At 39.1% G+C, this 22,388-nt stretch overlaps 1 protein-coding gene across 1 annotated transcript in view; it reads left to right on the forward strand.

The window, feature by feature from the left end:
* MYO10 (myosin X) overlaps nucleotides 1–22,388 on the forward strand; it is a 163,440-nt gene that overhangs the window by 137,756 nt on the left and 3,296 nt on the right. Inside the window, exons 23-38 of the mRNA XM_071453951.1 lie at nucleotides 171–380; nucleotides 682–721; nucleotides 1,154–2,056; nucleotides 3,290–3,413; nucleotides 4,698–4,941; nucleotides 7,200–7,295; nucleotides 10,664–10,757; nucleotides 11,530–11,585; nucleotides 13,105–13,247; nucleotides 13,691–13,885; nucleotides 14,972–15,129; nucleotides 16,459–16,582; nucleotides 17,613–17,910; nucleotides 18,613–18,820; nucleotides 19,436–19,572; nucleotides 20,374–20,494. Of these exons, the coding sequence (XP_071310052.1) occupies nucleotides 171–380; nucleotides 682–721; nucleotides 1,154–2,056; nucleotides 3,290–3,413; nucleotides 4,698–4,941; nucleotides 7,200–7,295; nucleotides 10,664–10,757; nucleotides 11,530–11,585; nucleotides 13,105–13,247; nucleotides 13,691–13,885; nucleotides 14,972–15,129; nucleotides 16,459–16,582; nucleotides 17,613–17,910; nucleotides 18,613–18,820; nucleotides 19,436–19,572; nucleotides 20,374–20,494 (3,151 nt within the window). The remainder of the gene's footprint in view (nucleotides 1–170; nucleotides 381–681; nucleotides 722–1,153; nucleotides 2,057–3,289; nucleotides 3,414–4,697; nucleotides 4,942–7,199; nucleotides 7,296–10,663; nucleotides 10,758–11,529; nucleotides 11,586–13,104; nucleotides 13,248–13,690; nucleotides 13,886–14,971; nucleotides 15,130–16,458; nucleotides 16,583–17,612; nucleotides 17,911–18,612; nucleotides 18,821–19,435; nucleotides 19,573–20,373; nucleotides 20,495–22,388) is intronic.

Raw genomic sequence — 22,388 nt, forward strand, 5'->3', positions numbered from 1 at the left:
AGGGTGCTGTCAAGAAATGAGAGAATCTTGCTTCTCAAAGGGACAAGACTGTGAACAGTGGGGGAGCTATCACAGAGCTAGAACTATAACGGGCTCACTATTGCAGGTCACCAAGGCAAGGTCCCTCACAACTGTTTCAGTACAAATTTGCTTCTTTTTCTCCCCCCCAGAAAGCGGTACAGAAAGGTTCTCTACTATGTGGTTGTGATACAGAAGAACTACAGAGCATTCAGTGGCAGGAAGAAGTTCCTGTGCCTGAAGAAAGCAGCCACAGTCCTTCAGAAGCAGCGGCGAGGCCAGCTTGCTCGGCGTCTTTACCGGGAGCGACTGGAGGAGAAGCGGAGACAAGAGGAGGAAAGAAGAAGAGAGGAGGAAGAAAGGTGCAGTCTCTGGCTTACATCACTCTCCTGCCTGTGCCTTGTTAGGTGTTGGTCTGAAAGCCTTTATTTCAGGCTATTCTTGAACAAATGGTTTTGGAAGCCTTTGCTGCTTTTGCTAAAAGACATATATAGCTATCATGGTGATTTCATAGTTGCAAACATATTCGTTGTGGTCTTATTTTTGGCTGTCTTTTCCAGGTAGCAGATGATCTCTGTAAGCTGAGCTATTGCCATAGCAAAGGAATGCCATGAGCTTATGTTGAGCTTGATTGACTGACTTTTTTTCTTCACTCGCTTTTAGGGAAAGACAAAGGCAAGAAGCAGAGCGTCTTGCCCAGCAGGTAAATTACATTCTTAATGCTTTCAGCCACCCTGTTTATTTGAGTATCTCAACCCAGCAATTAAAAAAATAAAAGGTACCTGTAGCATTAAAACTAAACTAATTACAGGAGCTGGCAGATAAAACCAAAGGAAACTCAATATATTTTACATGGAAATTTCTTTCACCTGATGGCTTCATTTAATTTCCGGCAAAGATTGAATTTTCTGCACATACTTGGACTTCCTCTGCTCAGCTATCTCTGAGAAAATGCAATCACACTTTAGTTTGCTTCTTTTTCTTTCCTTTTCATTTCTTGCTGATGTGAAGACAGGGCTCCTTTTAAATGAATGAGCATGGTGGAGTACAGAGCTTTAGAAATAAATTTTAAAAAACAAACTTGCATTTAGGGGCCTAACTTGATTTTATTTTGTTTCATTTTATTTTTATGCAGGCTGAAGAAGAGAGAAAGAAGCAGGAACTGGCTGCCATTCAGAAAGCTCAGAAGGAGGCAGAACTGAAGCAGGAGGTGGAGAAGCAGAAAGAAAGCAGGCAGGTGGAAGAAATCCTGCGTCTGGAAAAAGAAATCGAAGACCTGCAGCGCGTGAAGAAGCAGCAGGAGCTGTCCTTGACAGAGGCTTCATTACAGAGGCTGCAGCAGCGTCGAGATGAGGAGCTCCGGCGGCTGGAGGATGAAGCATGTCGAGCAGCCCAGGAGTTCCTGGAATCTCTGAACTTCGATGAGATTGACGAATGTGTCCGAAACATTGAGAGGTCTCTCTCTGTGGGCAGTGGGTATCCTGCTGAGCTGGCTGAACAGACTGGAAATGCCTGCAGTGAAAAGCCCAATTTTAACTTCAGCCAGCCATATCCTGAGGAGGAGGTAGATGAGGGCTTTGAAGCCGATGATGATGCATTTAAGGATTCGCCCAACCCGAGCGAGCATGGCCATTCTGATCAAAGGACCAGTGGCATCAGAACAAGCGATGATTCCTCAGAAGAGGATCCTTACATGAATGATACCGTGGTGCCAACAATTCCTGCTGCCAGCGACGCCATGGTCATACCTCCTGCCCACGACACAGTGAGTCTCCACAACTCTTCCAGCGGCGAATCCACGTACTGCATGCCAGAAAATGTATCCTGCAGACCCCCAAATTCTGTGGAACTTATTTCTCCTGATGGAGACTATGATTATGACCAGGATGACTACGAAGATGGTGCTATCACTTCTGGCAGCAGTGTGACCTTCTCTAACTCACACAGTAGCCAGTGGTCACCGGACTACCGGTGTTCCGTGGGGACGTACAATAGCTCGGGAGCGTACCGGTTCAGCTCTGAGGGAGCTCAATCTTCTGTAAGTAGCAATGGTTATGTTATCTAATAATTGATAGGTGCTTTCTGATGATTTCTTTTCCCCTGCTGTGCAGCTGTAGATTCACTGTAGCTGTTCCTAGAAAACATTGTGTAGCTTGATTTGCTCGGAGCACCTATGGAAATAGTGGTCTGTTGCCATCTAGATGCCACTGGGGTGAGTGCATTAGCGTCAGAGGCTGCTCAGATGCAGTTTGCAGTCCTGGGCTTTTGCACAGATATGGTTTTAACTGCTTTAATGCAGCACTGTGTTACTTGGTGAGCAGATCAGTGCACAACGAAGTTCTTCTCTGTGCATGTGTTTGGATTTGGGGTACCAGTTAGCATGTTGGGGAATTAATTTCAGGAAAACTAAATTTAGTTATGTGTGTAAGTTGCAAGAGTATTGAAGAGTAAGATGCTTGCAGAAGTCCCTGATGTGCCAAGTATATTTTGAGATTATTTGGAGAGTATAGTTCACACAATGGAAAATGTTTAAATTACTGAGGCAGACACACATTCTGCAGAGAAATTTTTCAGTGCTGTTTACTGAGTATACGGTGTGGTTTCCTTCTACAAATATTTTTGAAAGAATATGATTTCCTTTACCCCTCAGCCAGTGTTTCTGTGAGACTGTCTAATTGGGAAAGTGAAAAGATATTTCAGGAACACTGACTTGTTTAGAAGTAAAACTTTAATGATATAATATCTACTACATTTGAGGCAGTGATAAGCAGTCCAAGAGCCATTGTGGGTGTTGGGATAAGTTGACAGTTCTTGCCTGAGGAGAAAGCACTTTCAGTGTCTTTGTTGAAGATGCCTTCCTGCTGCATGACTCTGGATGTGTGTCAGATACAGAACAGAAATTCTGACTTTCTGGGGTGAGGGAAAGCTAGTACCACAGCTTGTGCAAGGTTTCCTTTTCAATACATTTTTAAGCTGTTCCCCACAGCACTCCAGTGACAGGGGCAAGTAGCACAGGATAGCTTACCCTGACCATATTCTTGCAAAGGGATAACTTTCCTGAGCCTCTACAAAGGTTTTACACAGATTTGTTGTGTAATCAAACAGTTCAAGCTGAAACTTACTACAGTGTACTCCTTCCTTTCTTAACTGGGTGAAAACCAATGAGGAACCTTCCAATACATAATAAAATGTTTTAGCTAGAGTTTTCTAAACTAACTTGATCTAAATTCTTTCCTGAGAGATTATGATCTTTCTTTCCTTTCTTGTCTAGTTTGAAGACAGTGAAGAAGATTTTGACTCCAGATTTGATACAGATGATGAACTTTCCTACCGGAGGGATTCAGTCTACAGCTGTGTCAGCCTGCCCTACTTTCACAGTTTTCTGTACATGAAAGGTACTGGATGAATCAGAATTTGCTAAATAGACAAAGTAACCAGAAATATTTATTGTGTATTACACTCCCAATTCCTGTAGAGTTAAGCTATTTCTTCATTTTCCAAAGGGTGATGGAAAAGTGACTTTATTTAATTTGAGCTGTTCTCAAGTTAAGTTACTTGCAGTGGCTTATATCTAGCAATGTTTTTCCCCTCTGCAAAAAAAGATCAATATTTTGGGCTGCCTCTGTTTCATCTTACATCTTTGCTGTCTCACAAACAATGAAATATTCAGTATACATAGAGAAAAATAACTCACAAATCCAATTGTATCAAATTTTCAGGAAAGCTGATTCCTGCTGTCAAAACCTTGTAACACAGACAGCATTCTACATTGCAGACCAATTTTACTGAACTTAGTCAAATTCCATTTTGGATCTGGAAGACATGGATAAGGTTACATGCAAAGCGGTGTGAGAGACTGTGAAAGAATATACACAGGAGTTCTCTGCTTAAAATTCTTGGGTTTATCTTCTGATTTTTGATAGCAAATTGTAATCTAGCTGAATCCTTGTATGATTTCATCACTGTAGTATACCTTATTTAGGTATAGGAGCAGTGATGAGTGTACACACCACAGTGTTTGTGTGAAAAATAATGCAGTTGGCAGCAGCACGGCTCTTACTTTCTGACATAGCTAGCAGTCAGTTTTTGTGGGGTAACAGGAGCATACTGGTTGGGTTAAGGTTTTTATGACTGCACTGTAACTCCAGTGCAAAAGGTGCATTGCCTACAGTATGGCCACACTTTGGTATGACTGAGCTCACACTGGTGTATTTCCTGCTCTAAACATAGCTTTGTCAGGTTTTGTGGTTTTGAGTTAAACATTGTTACCTCCTAATAATCTGGAGAGAGGAAAGAGCTCAACACTAGATTGTTTTTAGATTATCACTGAAATACATTGAAAACAGTCTTAAAGATGAGAGTTTCATGTGCAGCAAGACTTTTCAGTAATTTATTATTATAGATATGTATATGTACATGTAATTATATGTATGTTTCATATATTTTTGTAATACAGAGACTTACTACAATTTATAATTTGAGGGTGTTTAGATTGACAACAATATTGGTGGCCGTGAGGAAATGCAGAAATGAGGTTTTGTGGCTTACAGCAGACACTCAGTTTAACTGCAGTGTTGTTGGTCAGCACCCTCCAGCTTTGGTGCTGTTCACAGCCTCTGTTTTATGATACAGCTGTTTGTTTTCACTGCATATAAAGCCACATTTGTGTCTCTTGCCAGGTGGCTTAATCAACACATGGAAGCGACGCTGGTGTGTCCTGAAAGATGAGACCTTCCTGTGGTTTCGTTCTAAGCAGGAAGCACTTAAGCAGGGCTGGCTTCACAAAAAGGGGGGTGGATCATCTACACTGTCCAGAAGGAACTGGAAGAAAAGATGGTTTGTTCTCAGACAGTCCAAGTTGATGTACTTTGAAAATGACAGTGAAGAAAAGCTAAAGGGTGCCATGGATGTCCGAACTGCCAAGTAGGTTTACACAGTTTTATGTTAGCCGTGGTTCTTTCTAAGTAGTACTTGGGGCTCAGTCTGGGAAGGCACTGAGTGCCCTGCCTACAAATTGTGTGAATGCAAGCAGGAGAGTGTGTGTGGTGAAGTTAGTGAAAGCAAGTGTTGTCCTTAGTTGGCTCTCTCTTAAGTCTAGAGAGTGCTCCAGAGCTAAGCCAATGCCAAATACTTCAGAAAAATGCTGCTGTAATGAACCCATCTATGCTTTCTCCCAGACTAGAGGCCCTACTTAGTCTGTAATGATTCCCAAGGCAGTTTGGGGCATGTTGCCAAGTCTGTAGCTGCAGGCAAACCCAGAATGAAGAGGGTGGAATTAAAAGGCCCTGAGTATATTGAAGTTCGCATGGGTCAAAGCTGAATCTTCTGTATGTATTTAGATTTTTTTTCATGCTTTAAATAATTGTGGTAGTGTAGAAAAGTCTTTAAAATGCATATATTCATTAAAAAACAAGATTACTAAACCTAATAACTTATGCCTTGTTAGCTGAAGTTCCTTAAGCCTAAGAATTTTATGCTTCCTGAAGCACACAGAAAAAAGAATTTTCTACTGGATGGTTTTTTTCTTTCTAAACAATTTAGGATTATCTACCTAATTTAAAAAATTAGAGTGTGCTAACATTAGTTGTCTCTTTTCTCTATAAAGTGTACCTAAGCTTTCATCCAAAGTGGAGAGAAACAGAAATGGTTAGTAACACTCAGTTCCACTCTGTGATTTGTTATCTGCAGCTATCCCATTTGTCTGTTACTTTAACAGAGAGTTTAAACTAAATTTAAATATTTGATTAATCTTTTCTTCGGCAATCCTGGCTTGAGCCTGGTTGAAAAGAGTTTCTGAGGACAGAAAAGAGTTTCAGTGAGAATCCTGACTTGCTACTGGAATCCAGTGAGCTGTTGGCAGTCAAGTAAATCTCTGAATAGAAGCTGAAGATCCTACCTTTTGGTTTTTTTCTTAAAACTCAATTTGACTCTGTCTCATGTACCATAGCATTTATTTAGCATATTTTTCTAATATGGTCAATCAATCATTCTTTTTTTTTTTTGTTGTTACCTCATTGCTTCACTGGCTGTGCCCTATAGACATTCTTTGCTGCACGTACATTTAAAATTATCAGACAAAGGTTACTGAACCTAGTTTGAACTGTAGGTTCAATCAGTGACTATTTGTTTATAAATTAGCTAAAAGAAAGGGTACATGTATTTAAAGAACTGTATTTCATAAGAAATAAACAATAGTTTTTCTAGATACTGTTAATATTTACTAAGTGCATTCCTAACCTATAGTGCAAGTCCTGTATTTCACCACTCTCTATTAGGGACCTTGTTCAATTTTTAAAATCTCAGGCTGATTCTCTTAGAACATAGAACAGGGAGATATTCTATTGGACACTGTTACTAAGAGGGAAGGAATCAACCAGTACAAAATTACAGCTTTTTGTATTGATAGCAAATAGATCATCCTCATGAGTCCAATATGCAGACCTTGCATATATTGTTTGTAGGACAGAGATTTATGAGAATAAATGAGCAGGTAAGAAAATATAGCCAGTGAAGGAAATAGTAAGCTTCAGGCAAATACAGCCAAACAACAAAAAGGAAATTAAGTTTATTTCTTAAGCTACAGGGAAATCTAATGTCATACTTTAATTATTGCTAAAACCTTCACAGTTGTTTTTATATCAATACTTAGATGTCCAAACTAAAAATTAGAAATATGTAATTTTTCAGCAGATGAGTGCTCAGATTTTCCTGGAAGTCATGTTTGGAATTGTCCTTGTGCTGACTCACAACCACACAGAATCACTAATCCAGGTTTTGCTTGCTTTCAGTTTTCAATCTTCAGCAGCTTTTTTTTAGAATTCCAAAAATCACTTGCTTATGCACTCAGTTCAGAAATATATCCATTTCTTCCCTCAGTTATCTTTGCCTCTCTTGAGGTTTGATATTGCTTTGCGTTTTCTTTAGTTCTTGGTAAAATGGTAACAGAATGGTCACATTGGTGTAGTGACATTCATAGTAGTTTGAATATTTGTACTGTGTGGGCAGAAAATACAGCTGTAGTTTGGCAAACTAATACTGATAAATCACACTGTGAATCTTGCAAATGAACCTGATGAAGACTGCTGTTAAGTGTCAATAGTTTGTGAGCTTCTCAACAGAGCATAATTTTCAAAATTTTGATAATCTGTAATGCTCAATATTGGTGTTTTCCTTTTTTTCAGAGAGATTGTTGATAATACAGGCAAAGAAAATGGTATTGATCTAATAATGAGTGATAGGACCTACCACTTAATTGCTGAATCTCCTGAGGATGCAAGGTATGAAAATCATCAGGCCTATCTTCTTCTCCTTTTCTTTTCCTTTTTAACCTCTATGTTATTCTGACTTTGGCTTGTCACTAATTTGTTTGACCACTGTCACAAAATATTCAGGTTGTGTTAAACACGTTGCATTTAACACACTTTTTGAAAGGCTTGCTGAGGAGAAAACCTTGTGGCAGACAATTACTGGGAAGACTCAGACTGACAATGAAAATTTGCCTAGAATTTGGCTGTTACCCATGAGTTACTAGCAACTTTCTGAAATATAATTTGTCTGTAGAGAGGCAGTCATTAGCCACTGTTGCTTTCCTTGTGGATTACCCTGCTGTGTTTAGCTGCATTGATCAAATCAATATTTGAGACCCTGTAGTCTGTCTGAAATGAAGCATTTTGTTCTTAGGGGTGAGGTCTGTTTGTTTAAAAAGAACCTAAATTTTTTTCAGATAGAAGTTGTAATGCAGTCACTGTATTTTAGAGCAAAAGCATATTCATGTAAGAGGAGTGTGTAAGAGAGTGCTTCCCTTTCTGCATATTTAAAAAGGGTCTTGCTTTTGTTGCTAAAGGATCCATATCTAACCATGGGGGAGGCAGGTGGGTGAGGAGCAAGTCTGACTTGTCCGATCAGTTGTAGAGCATCTTTAAAAAAAATCCCCATGCTACAGTTCATTCAAGATAATCATATGCTTGCCTAAAAAAAATCAAGCATTTAAATAAATTTAACTTAGTAATCAGAGCTTATTACCCATTGCCTTGCTGCCCCAAGGCCAGAATACAGCGTGCCTTTGTCAACATCTCTTGAGCTACTTTGCTCAGAAGCCTCAAAAGTTCTTTTGTATTCTGTTCTTTGCAAAGGTGGAATGCCTTCCTCTATCACAGGACTCTGAGTACAAGTGTAGATGTAGCAACACAAAATCCATCCTCATTTCTTTAGGTATCCTTAAAGTTATCCTTGATATAACTTAGGAGCTTTCTAGCAGTTACTGTTAAGATTCTTGTGGGATGTAAGCATATTTTAAAATGAAGGCTTAGCTAAAGTCTCTTCTACCAGACTTGTGTAGGTGCCCTAGGGACCAATAAACAATTATCAGCACACAGACTTGTCTGTTGCCACGCATCTGCTTCATTTCTTTCTTAAAGATGGAGGAGGAGACACTATACACCCTTGTTGTGTGTAGTAAGAATAACAAACCATCCAGATTAAATTACCTTTTGCCAGTGTATTTCCGGTTTCTTTTTTCTCACTCATCCCAGAAGACTTAATGAGGAAAATGTGTGAGGATTTGCAGACAGGCTTAAGTCAAAGCCTTGTTAACAAAGCATTGTGAAAAGCAAAGTATGAATCATTGGTCTGTGTTTGGTCCACATCTGCTATTGAAAAAATATTTTGTACCTGGGCTAGATCAGGATCTGAGGTTGATTTTTGTTCAAATTAAGGGAAAAACCAAGAAAAACATCCTGTTCCTCCCAAAAGAGGAGTTACTATTATTGAAGAAGTAATGCTTCAAAGGGCAGCCATTGCTGAGGGTTTGTTCCTTTCAAATCCCTAGCCTTTTTCTCTATTTCTGTGTTCTGGGACTCAGCTGAAAAACAAAGGAGGTCCTGAGAGGGGAAAAAAGCAAAAATAAAGTCTGCCTTTGTTTTTTGCGAAGTGCCATGATTCATTTCATTTTCATTGTTTACACAAAGATTAAATGAAATCAGGAAAACTCTGAATTGTTCTTTAAAATCTATCCATAAATCATCACTAGATGTGCATACAGTGCTAGTATGGTGCTAGGAAGTCTTTTTTTTTTTTTTTTTTTTTGTATTGAAATAGAAGGTTCACTTTAAATACATTTGCAATTCCTGAGCCCAGAAAGGAAAGATGAATTTAATTTGTGGGAATCTTTTGGTTGGTGAGGCTTAGTTTCCTTCAGTTTCTTTACTTCAGTTTCAGCTTTACTTCAGCTGGTGGTTCCTCCTCTCTAGATGACAGCTTCTCGCCTTTTTTTGTGGCATTGCCTTACATACAGCAAAGTGTTAAGTACAGACTCTCTGTGGGCGTCTCTGAGTCTTAAAAAAAGAATCAGAACTAAATATGTTCTCATCTGCTTTATGGTCTGGCACTCTCAATCTTCATTTTTCTTCATTGCTTGCACTGTTTCTAATAAAAGCGTGAACTGATAAAAATAATTTAGGATATGGCAGTGATGGTACTGTTTGACAGCCTACACAGTTTTTCTCAAGCTATTTTAGCAGTTCAGTTTCCAGAAATCTACATTTTGGGAGAACAGTTGGCTTCTGAATGCTGGAGTTAGGGAGACAGCTCTTCAGTGTCCTAGGCAAAAATTCTGTGACTAAAAGCAATTGCAAAGATAACTTCGTATTTAAGTCCAGTAGTTTTGCAGTAGGTTGAGTTTTTCCTCAACCCCGTGGTGATGGAGGAGCCTCTGCAGCAAAATGAGGAGTCTGTTTTAAAGGCTGGGCTTTTGATCCCTTTGAAAACTTGGCCCCAGGTGGTTTTCATTAGAATGGCAAATTCATATCTCAAAGAATGGCATTCAGGAACCTGTTGAACAGGCCAAGCTCTGCCCTTAGATTTCAGTGGGATTCCTTAGAGCAGTTGAGCTTTATCATATACAAATGCCAGAAGGACAGAGGTTTCCCAGAAGCAGAAGGTGTGGTTGGAATTAAATCCATCTGCAATTGCTGCTCAGGACTAGGGGTTGAAGCACTGGAAACCTTCCTGCCACTTTTCCTGTTGTGGATCTGTACAGTGCCACTGGAGTGGCACAAATTTGCTCATCCTTCCAGCAGCTGGATTTTTCAGTGCTCCATAGAGAACAAAAACTGTAGAGATATTTGCTTGGGGGTTTTATTCTTTTTTTCCCTCTCAGTTGCGCTTCTACTGAGAGCTCAATGGATTTTGGTGGTCTTTGAAGAAGTATCACTGTAAGGAATTACTACCAGTTACACTATCAGTGCAGCACAGTTAATAATCTGAAGGCTGGGATTCCAATTAAAAGCTTTGTGTGTAGCTGGGAATGTATTTTATTCCAGATGAAACGTGGAATGTGTAACAAAGACTCTCCAAGCCCTCAGGTGTTTCAGTGTGCTTACAGCAGTTTTTCAGAGATGCCACTTAGTGTACAAGGTACTTTTTGTCAGGAAGAAGGGTATGACACAAGCTTGGATGGGAGATCTGGAGCAGCTTGCTTGCACCCAGTGTTGCTTGAACTGACATAAAACTTTTATGCCTGTTGACAAAAGGAATCTTAAGCAATTTCAAAAACCTGCAGAACCTGCTACATCTCTGCAGAACAAAGGTGACAGAAGGCTTGTGCAGAGCCAAAATTTTACTTACACTGCTGCCTTTCTCTCCCCAGCCAGTGGTTCAGTGTACTGAGTCAAGTCCATGCGTCCACAGAGCAGGAGATCCGGGAGATGCATGATGAGCAGGCAAATCCACAGAATGCTGTGGTAAGTCTAAATCTGAAGAACTTTTCTAACCAAATATTTTTAGAAAACAGGGCCATTGTGGTGGCCACAGCCTCTGAGAGTCACAACCTACTTAGTTTAAATGTGGTAGCTGTGACACTGGCTAGAGCTCCCATGTCTTTGGTCCTGTAGCTGTACAAGGAGGGAGTGTGACTTCTGATTCCTCTCCCATCATTCACCTTGATGAAAAATGACTGTTGGTTTTGGGAGTGGTTTTTCTGGTCCACTTCCTTATCACATCACAGTGTATGCTTGATTTTGAAATTTTGCAAAGATATTTTTTTGAGAGTAAATTAAAAACCTAAGAGTTAAAAATTTGAGATTTCTCTGATCCTGCATTTATCATTCTGTACAATATATATTAGTAATTAATAGAATACATCTGGAACCTAATATCAAGCAAAGGAAAACAAAAACTTCTGCTTAATGGCTTTAGAAGTTTGTTTTGAGAGGATGCCATTTCTATTGGGATGGCAGTTTTCAGTGAAAAATTCAAGCATGTTTGGAAGCACAAAAAAGAGCAGGTTTTGAGCTGCCTCCATCCTAACTACAAATAGTCTTTTACTGGATCTATTCATCCAAGTCTCTTAGTTTTCCCCTCAGCAGTTTCAATGGTTAAGAGAAACTGCTGCCCAAACCTGCAGTTCATTTTGCTTCAAAGCTGCTGTTTCTTTCTCCTGTCTCTCAGAAGAGTACTGTGAGTAATATAACAGTGAATGTCTTCCTCATTTTCTGGTTGGATATTTGTTTATAGGGTACACTCGATGTAGGACTAATTGATTCTGTCTGTGCTGCTGACAATCCAGATAGGTAAGTCAGAACCATGCCTGGTGACTTTCTTTTTCTCCTGTCTCTAGCTAAAATCAGACACTTTATGCTTTAGTCTATATTGTACTGGCCAACCATGTATTAAAATGATTCATTATTGCCTCCCTTTTCATAGCACTAAACACCACATGTTAAAACGTGGAGTAGGAGTGATGGTGCATTTTGGGGGGGCTTCAATAATTTCCAAGACACTGCTCCATACCTGAACTCTTCAGGTGCTAAAGTGATCCAAAACTGGAAGATCACATATTTCTTTCATTTATACAAGTAATGCTCCTGAGAAAAACCAGCTGATTTTTGAGTTCCTTTGTAATGTAGTAGGCAGCAAATTTAATTTTAATGGGTTTTTTTTTCTGTTCAGCTTCTCCTTCATGAGTGTTGTATTCTTCAGGGATGAAAACTATTTCCCCAGAATAAAAATGTCTTATAACAAAGAAGTTAATGCAGCATAAAAAACCAACAAAAATGTTGGGTTATTTTTAGTTCTTGAGCTATTAATGATGTTAAGGGAAATAAAACGTAATCTGGTTTCAGACTAAAACTGGTTTATAAGGTTACTGGATGTGAGGTGTTATTTGAACTGCAGGAGCTCACTCCAGTTTCTCCTCATTATGTACATGTGTAAAACAGCTGGTTTTAAGTTAGTGCTTTGTCCTTGGCCTGCCAAAACACTGATACCAGAAGTGACAGTGAATTTACAAGCTCAGGTTTCCTAAACTATACAACACAAAAGTCCAGAGCTTTCACAATTTTAAATTACCATTTCTCCTGCATTATGTTAATGCAGTAAGTTAAGTATTTATCTTGTAAGCATTTTTCACATGGATTTTTTAGTCTTGTTGTTTATGTCCCTTTTGAGGGTTTGCTCCAGATGAAAAAATTAATGGTAAAGGGTTAAAGCAAGCATTGTAGACCAAAGAACCTGCCTGTCTGATCCAGAGAGCCATCAGCACACTTGGACTAGTTCTTCATGCTTCAGTGAATCCTGGTGTAGGATTGGGTAAAAGCCAGACTCTCATTAAAAATAGATTGTATTCTCTGTAAATTGGGTTGCACTGCATTAAAATAAAAGAATAGATGTTCACATGCTGCTTTACTATAGACCTTTGTATACTGTAGTTTGTTTTAGCTAATGTAGCTACTGAAGCAAACACTCTAAATAGATCTGACCCTGAAACAGTTCTGATTCTCGTGCAAACTGATTAAAGTTTGGAAGTTTTTTTCATCACAGATTTGATTTGAGATATGACAAGTTGCAATTTAATGTAAGCTTTCCCACCATTCATAGCCCTTGCATTTTGGTGTGAATGTAACATAACTGAGTCTTTTGAAACACTTAATATTTTTCTTTAGCTGATAACTAGATGACTCATTAGAGGTGGACAGTATTTTTCTGGATAGAAAATGCAAAAGATGAACAGTTTTTATGGTTATGGGGGGTGAGATAAACAGTATGTATGCCGATTATAAAGGCTGTTTCAATTCTCATTTATTTTCATAGACCCAATTCATTTGTGATCATCACTGCTAATCGTGTTCTTCACTGTAATGCTGACACTCCTGAAGAGATGCATCACTGGATAACCCTGCTCCAGAGGTCAAAGGGGGACACTAGAGTGGAGGGACAAGAATTCATTGTGAGGGGTAAGAACTGAGTGGGGCAGTAAATAACATCTGTTATGCTCTGAAGAGATTGTCCCCACAACACAATGTGGGCAATATGCCAACATGATTAGCATTGCAGCCTCATCTTCCTCTGGTGGACTTTACTCACAAATTAATACAGCTGAAATTCTTGCTGTGCCATGTAAGAAAACACGGTAATGATGACAAAGGTGTTTTTGTGAGTTGACAAGATAATTCTTCCAGTGAAACATCAAAAGGGAAAGGTTTTCATATTAATTTTATCTTTATTTTTTCATTGTTTGAGAATTTTACTCGATGTTGTTTCATATGTGAGCTTATCAGTTCACACAATGTTTTTTGTTGTTGTTGAAAGTATACAACTTAGTTTTAGCAACCTACTTTTGCTTTCGTCCAACTCTGTTCAAGAAAACAAAGTGTGATTCAAATTGTGTCCTTAACAGGGTGGCTACACAAGGAAGTAAAGAACAACCCAAAAATGTCCTCGTTAAAACTAAAGAAGCGTTGGTTTGTTTTGACACACAATTCTTTGGACTACTACAAGAGTTCTGAGAAAAATGCTTTGAAATTGGGTACACTGGTCCTGAACAGCCTCTGCTCAGTGGTCCCACCTGATGAAAAAATCTTCAAAGAGACAGGTAATTATTTGCTCTTCTTCAGGTATGCTTTCTGTCCTTCTACCTAGTAATGCAAGAAACAATGCATCAGAATATTTTAAATGGATTATTATGGGTGCAGTTCCATGAGCAAATCCAGTTCCCAAGTCACTGAGGTATTCTACAGGGAATTACTGGGTGAAGAACAAAGGTAATGCATAGAGGAGTAAAATTTGTTCTCACCAACATTCAAATTATCAGACTGGCACTGCAGCCGAGTTAGTCTGAACACCTATGCTTACACATCAAACACCTGGGGAAAGACATGGGTAGCACTCTCCTCATACATTATTTTATGTGCTGAGGAACCATGAGGGCCAGCATTGGAGCAGGTATAGGGAGATGCAGAGCAAGAGCCCAGTTTGTGGTAACCTACATACTACATCTGAGTCAGCTCCACTGTGCACTTTCAGAACTGGTTTTCAACTCAGAAGCGTCTGTTTGCAAATGAGAAGTGACTGTTGACAGTCCTGTATTATCTCATTGGGGTCACTGGCACTTCAAAGAAGCTTTCACTAGTGAAAGATGAAACACATTTCCTTTTACTGAATCTGTTTCATAAAAAGCCTTTACAGGGATGCAGAGAGAGAATTTGAACCGAAATGCTCTTCCTGTCATAGTTTCCACTTCATTGGTGTAAAATTAAAGGCAGAAGAGGTAGTTTGTGCTTTATGGCTGTTTGTACATGTGCTACAGACTATGAAAGACTCTCGCTACAAAGCAAGTCTGTCTCGGATTTTCCTGTTACTGACAGGACTGGAGAAGTAGGGCCTGCAAGCTACAAGGACCTAAGAGTATTCCACAGTATTAACAGTGTTTTCTTACAGTGATTTTTACTAAGATTACTGGGTAAAAGACAGAGCTGCATGATGCATAGTTGTAGTCTGAGGCTACTCCTAGTCTTCTTTGAAGGAGAAAATCTCCTTTAATACCACAGTATTTGTATTATGATACTTAATAATTCACACACTTTTAGTTCCTGAAAGACTTCCAGCATGATCTGGGCTGCAGCACGGGGTATCTGCTGGGCTGCAGCTTGTATGATGAGCAATTTTGCTGTTGTGCCAGGTTACTGGAATGTGACCGTGTACGGACGCAAGCACTGTTACCGTCTCCATACGAAATTGCTTAATGAGGCGACCCGCTGGTCAAGTGCCATCCAGAACGTGATTGACACAAAGGCACCCATTGATACTCCAACTCAGCAGCTCATTCAGGATATTAAGGTAGGCACAAGCAGGATGGCGTGGGGTGAGAAAGAATGGTTCCTTAAATCTTTGTTTTGGCTTTGCCATATTGGGTAATAAAGCAGAAAATTACGTTTTAATTACACAGCGGCATGAACTAAAATTGTGAAACCTGAATGTCTTCTCTGACCTGATAAAGGAATTTCTGTCTAAACAGGAGAAGAGCAAACTTTGAAGTGCAGCTTGGAGGGCAAGGGGGATAACTTTTTTCCATTAAAATAATAACAAGTTTTACTTGTTTGTGTAACTTAACAGGCTACACCTGGCAGTAGAGCACATTGTTCAGGTTCATGAGTTAGCAGATGTGTTTGACTCTGTCCACAGTGAGCAGCACACCAAGATGTGAACTAAACAGCTCTTCTGACTTTTTTTGACATTATGGTCCTTTTCTTTTGTTATGATAGCATGGGCTAAGCATCTCATATCTCTGTATGATGAGAAAAACATTCAAGTAATGCTTACTGTTTTACAATCAGTAAAACAGTGATTTTATTGTTTTACTGATTGTAAAACAGTGCATGCTCAGCCAGAGAATGTCCTTCTGGAGCTTTTTGCTAATGTGCATTTATGAGAGGATGAGGATTCTCACAAGAGACCAAAGAAAAAGGCAGGAGGGGAGAACTGCTTTCTCCTTTTCCCTTAGAGAGTGCCACCTCTTCTCTCATGAAAAAGAGGTATTAAGTTCTCAGTTCCAAGAATATGAATGCTATTCTTCAGAGCAGGGTAAATGTATGGAATTCAGTACTGATAGAAGACAGAAGGTTTGACAGATAGAAGACACACATATCTGTCAAACCTTGCCTAAGAAGAACAGTAAGAGTAGTATTTGGATGTGTAGAGTGGGTGCACCAGGTTTACAGCAGTTTACTTTGGACTGTTTTGTTTGGTAGCTTGTGCAGTTTCTAACTGAAAGGCCAATTAGTTATGCTGGAGAAATGCTTTTAAATAAAATTTTAATACAGGTATCATATTTCCCATTATGAATTACTGGAATAAAAATGAATATAAAATGGAAACACACTTCAAAAATAGTTATGATACTTCATTTTGGTGTCCTGCAGCTCTGCTGTAGTTGGTTTTTTTACTGCAGAGATAAAGCAAGCCTATCCAAGGCCTGAGGTTGGCAGGGACTGAGCATTCATAGCCCACAGCATGCCATGGCAGCCACAGCACCCACAACTGGATTTTGCATCAAATGGTGTTGGTAACACTGATTGCTCAGTTTATTATAACCAACCTAAGGGCATAAAGCATTGCATTATTCTTAAAGCTGGACCCCAAAACCTCTTTTTATTCTTACCCCAACAGGAAAACTGCCTGAATGCTGATGTGGTTGAACAGATTTATAAGAGGAATCCCATTCTCCGTTACACTCATCATCCATTGCACTCACCATTACTGCCACTGCCATATGGGGACATCAATCTCAACTGTAAGTTTTCCAATAATAGAACCACTTTTTGTTATGAATGACTAAACCAGAGGGTGGAATTTTTAAGTCTACAGTGAAGTAATGGTGGCAAAACACATGTTTATGATACAAATAGACAAGTTTCCCTGTTCTCTTTTGAGAATAGCAGTTTGCTAGCATAGAGCCATGGGCTTGTGGTGTTCCTCCAAGAGTGTTACAGAAGGGAAGGTTGCTATTGCTTACAGCAATACAGCTAAGAAGACCAAATTTGAAAAGTCTAGCACTGGAATAAGCAACTATACCTGATTCACTCAGTCCCTTGAATCATATTATCCTCCTAAAACTATTGTTGCTTCCTACCCCCTGCAGGAAGTTGCAGCAGCCACAGCTTCCAGTTAACAGGTGTACATTTTATAAGATGGGATAGGAAACCTTATTTATGGGAAATAACATTTAGGAGTGTTTTAAAAAGTTTAGTACTGAAATGAGTGTAATCATCTGTTAATATTCTCAATTCAAATACTAATTTAGAAGTCTCTTTTGAATGAAGGGTTCAGAGCTATTGATGACTGTGAACTGGCTGTCTGTATTATCTCATTGGGGTCACTGGCACTTCAAAGAGGCTTTCACTAGTGAAAGATGAAACACACTTTTTTTTACTGACTTGGATTTGGTTATCTTAGTTTGCAACTGCATATTAAACAAGATATTACTCAGACCAGAAGTTTCATCCTTGGGAGGAGGCTGGGAGGTTAATATGGAGTGTGATATGGTATTTCAGCAGTGTGACTCGCTGTGAAAGAAAAACTCTCCATCACAAAAAACCAATCAATCAAGATACACCTTTTCAGCTATTAAATTTGGAACAAATCTCAATAGCAAATAAGCTCATAAAATGAGTTTGCATCATACATTTGAAATGGAAAATACAGATTCTAATATCCTGCATAACAAGGTCACAGAGCAGCATTAAGTGATTTCCACGTTAAGCCTGGGTCCTTTTCCTTTCATATCTCATCTAAGCACATTTCTCCCAATATTTCTTTTGTAGTGCTGAAAGACAAAGGCTACACAACTCTGCAGGATGAAGCCATCAAGATATTTAATTCTTTACAGCAGCTGGAGTCTATGTCTGATCCCATCCCTATAATCCAAGGTATCCTGCAAACAGGACATGATTTACGACCTCTCCGAGATGAGCTCTACTGTCAGCTCATCAAGCAAACCAATAAAGTGCCTAACCCTGGGAGCGTGGGGAACCTCTATAGCTGGCAAATTCTCACCTGCATGAGTTGCACATTTCTGCCCAGTCGCAGCATCCTCAAATATCTCAAGTTTCATCTCAAAAGGTGAGAACCTTTGGTCTACTAAAGCACCACAACTTTTAACACTGTCTAGATATCTAGAAGTGAGACTTGAAGATGTATTCACTTAGCAAACTGGCTATGCCAAACAGTGAATCTAAAAACAAAATGTTACAGGAAATGTGTGTGTGAGTTGGTCTGGATGGAATTACACACATTTGAAGAATCAAGCAAGATGCCACAAAGTCAAATGCACATTTTGTTAATGTTAGCAAAAGGGGTGCTTCCTGTAACGGTATAAGCTTAAATGACTTTCACCCCAGGTTCCCATTCTCACCTGTCCAAACCAACCTGTTAAAAATTCTTCATCCCACTTACCTTAATTTTATGAGATATGCATCGTGCACATAAAAGAACAGTATCATATTTAAAGATGTACTTGAGGTACATGAATGCAAATACGATTTTAAATATTAGTGAAAACATTAAATAATAATAAACCATTGTTGTCAGTTCAGCATTAACCAGAATGTGGAGTTCCTCTTGCTGTGATGCAATGGAAGAATGCAGAGTGTGCCGTTAGGAAAGTTAGTCCACCAACAAACTCAATAATTTAAAAGCTTTGTCTGTACTTGGAGCATGTCAATTAAACAGTGTACTGGATACAGAAATAATCTCAGGGGGAAAAATTCTCAAATAAGCAAACTTAGCAGCTGGCAGCTTAAAGTAATAAGCTTTGTCTCACAGGGTTCGTGACCAGTTTCCAGGAACCGAAATGGAGAAATACGCACTTTTCACGTACGAATCTCTGAAGAAAACCAAGTGCAGAGAGTTTGTGCCATCACGAGATGAAATAGAAGCACTGATTGGCAGGCAGGAGATGACATCCACAGTTTATTGCCATGGTGGGGGCTCCTGTAAGATTACAATCAACTCACACACTACAGCTGGAGAGGTGAGGATTGGTGACAGAATGTATTTGTAATAAAATCAGCGTGTCCCTTCCCATGCCACTCCCAGGCAGCCGTAATGCTGCACTTTGGAAGCTCTGGGGCTTTCTCTCCCAGTCTCTCCTTTCTGGGAAGGAAAGGCTTACAGTGCTGTCCCTCCCGGACAGCTGTCCCTCCCCACAGTATGTTCTGGAGAAATCCCTGCTATAAAAACTGTCTTTTTTCTGCAGTGTGCTGCAGAGGCTTACCCAACTGTAGTTCCTTCTTACAGGAAGAATTGCAGGAAACACTAAGCAATTAGGGAGAAAGCCTAATTATTGGAGAAACTTTAGTAGACATTGATGTGTATGAGAGCCAAGCTGCTTCCTAAAACTGGAAGACTCTTTCTGAGTTGGTGAAATAGCAGGGGTTGTATCTGGCCAGGAGATAGCCCATACATATTCTGAAAGAGTAAAAATGACAATGGAATTTGACAACAATTAATAATACTGATGAGGACAAGTGAATAACATTTTTAGCATAATGTAAAACCTAGCTCTAATTGGTTTCGAAGTATCTGTCTTACTCTGTGGTACTGTTTTTCCATGCTATGGTTTTTTCATGTGCTGTTTTTCCATTAGGTGGTTGAAAAGTTAATTCGTGGCTTGGCCATGGAGGATAGCAGAAATATGTTTGCTTTGTTTGAATACAATGGAACTACTGACAAAGCAATTGAAAGCAGAACCATTGTAGCTGATGTCTTGGCCAAGTTTGAAAAGTGAGTGTACCTCTCCTTCTCTCTTCACTCTAATAAGTCACAATTAAATAAATTTCCAATGTCAGTAATGCTGAATTTTCTCTTTAACTTGCTTGTTTGTGATGATACAGCTGAATTACACATGTGGCCATTTCTGGAACAAAAGGATCTCTTTTTTTAGTTTCCTTAAAAAACTTAATAGCCACTTGTATTGGTTTTCCTCTGTCCTGACACCTGTAGAGTAATATTTCTCATCACTATTTCCACATTTTCTTCTCCACTATTACAAAATTTTCCACTGTTACTGGCACTGTGACTGTGAGAACTGAGCTCCAGGCAGTCACTGCCATTCTGACTGTTAGCTAACTTCACATGGAAGTCACCACAGTACAGCTCTCAACATTTCTGTTACCAGTAAAATTGAAACCACCTACAGAACTGTAGTAAGAAAATGTAATACAAGTCTAAATACCTGTTTGTCATCCTAACTTTTTATGCATGGCAATCAGCCCCTGTTATCCACATAAAAATGGGGGAAAAGGAGTGTTTTAAGTGTTATGCAGTTCTATAACAGGACTTGATAATGTTGCTTTTATTAACAGCTGACTTATCTAAAAATCAACATTTATTAATATGGGTTAGAAGCCTTTGACTTGAGAATTGAGCCAACATTTGTCCTTGATTTTGCTGTAGGCTCTAAATACACAGACACACGTAAAGCAAAGTTCAGCTGATGCCTTGCTTAGATTCCACAGGTGGCAATTTAGAAAAGAGTTTGATGTCACAGATCTGATCTCTCTCCCTCTTAACACAATGATGCAGGCTTGCTGCCACTGCTGAAGCTGGGGAGATGCACTGGAAGTTCTACTTCAAGCTCTACTGCTTCCTGGACACAGAAAACGTCCCAAAAGATAGCGTGGAATTTGCCTTTATGTTTGAGCAGGTAAGGAACAAAGATTCTGTTTTGAGGCACTTTAAAAAGGAGGGAATAAAGGGTTCTAGGCAGCAAAGAGAGTGTTATTATTTTGCTTCTCTCCAACTGAATGCACTACTAACTCAAGCATCAAGAGCAAAGGAAGCAGTTCAGTAGTCAAAATAGGTTTATCCTGACATAAGTGAAGCGAAGGGTTATGTGCCTTAATTTTGCATTACTTGTCAATTGCTTTCTGTATAGTGGTAGAAAAATGAATAACCAGATCTAAGCTGCGTAAAATAGAATAATACTTGCTTTTAATTTTCCTCTTCTTAAACTATTTTCTGAAGAAATTTTAAGAAATGAAGTGAAAAAAAGTGTGACTGGCAACAAATTAATTAATAAGAGATTCCTGCTGGCAACTGTATAGAACTAATTGAGCAATAGCCTTTTATCTTGTCAAAAATGGATCATTTCATAGGTACCACAGCATAATAGTCCAGTCTCAGCAGTAAGACAGCTATGATGAACAGAAACCCACTCAGTGAACATGCTGAGCCCAGAATGAGGCTACACTGCAAAATATAAATTAAATTGATTTCTAATGAAAATTAAATGCATCAGCAGCTGGATTTCTACTATATCAATTCCTGTAGTTACTCAGAAACTCACTGATGGCTTTTATTATTGTTGATTGATCTTCTCCTGTTCTACTAGATTGCAAATGATTAAAAATTTTTCCAGTAGTCATCTTCTTTCAGTGGACACTAGACACAGATAAAGATTTCTGTATAGGGTAAGATTTCTGGCTCTTTGCAACACCAAGACACTGACATTCTGTTGGTGAGCAAGACTGATGTGATCAAGAACTGACGTACCTCAATTTTCATACATATGAAGGGTTCTCCCCTTCTACATCTTCCCTGTAATAGAGTATTTCTTCTTTGTTCAGTTTAAGTTTTAAGACACTATATGACACCACAAGTCTACCAAAAGTCTCCTTCCACAGCCTGCTGCTGTAGCTCAGTCCAGAACTGTTTATTGTTGGCTGAAGGATCTGGGCAATAGGTTGCCCTGGTTGGGCTTAGAAACACGTCTATTCTGTCTGTCTGTCGTTACCTCTAGAGGAGTCATCCAGTGCCTCTGGGGGATGAAGTTTGGGATGAAGTTCAAACAGCAAGAAGAAAATCTCTGAGAACTCTGCATCCAATCTTCTATGTTACATTATTGGCTTAAGAGGCAGATTCAGGCAGTTTTCAGCATGAACAGCTAAAACAAGCACATTTGCTGAAGCAGATTGTTTTCATGTGGCATTCTGTGCTGACTAGTGTTTAGCCAAATACTTTATGTCGTGCCAAAACCAGTAGTATTTGTTATAAAGCATGACATTCAGTCCCTACCAGCAATATTACAGCAATACCTTGCAGAGGTAACATTACATTCTAACATCAATTCTGTTCTATTTTTTCTAATTATCTGCTTTTGATGTCAGTCATCAACTTTTTTCAGACAATTGCAAAAATTCCCTTTTGTCATCAGTTTTAACTCTGCAGTCTCCATTATTTTAAAGTCTGAATCCTTTAATGATCATGAGGCACTGAAGAAAATCTTTTAGTTCTTCCTCATTAAAATACTGTCCTTCCATTTCTAAAAGACAGCTCTTTCTTCTGCATGCGTACTATCTCAGGTAAACCATTTTGCATGTTTAAAGGCACATTTTGTGCACCTAAACAAACTAGCTGTTACTTAACTGTGAATTAGTTGTGTGTTTACTAAGCTTGCAATTCCTGGATCTCCAGACACGATGGGTGTTCGTTTCCTCTACTACTGTCATATGAAAGAAAATACCAAGCTGCTGAACATTTTCACAAGTTTGAATGAGTGTGCAGAGAACTGGAATTTTGAAAGAATCCTCTTGGTTCAG

The sequence above is a fragment of the Agelaius tricolor genome, unplaced genomic scaffold (assembly GCF_023055355.1).
Source record: "Agelaius tricolor isolate 1412-34295 unplaced genomic scaffold, bAgeTri1.0.p SCAF_2, whole genome shotgun sequence".
NCBI lineage: Eukaryota > Metazoa > Chordata > Aves > Passeriformes > Icteridae > Agelaius > Agelaius tricolor.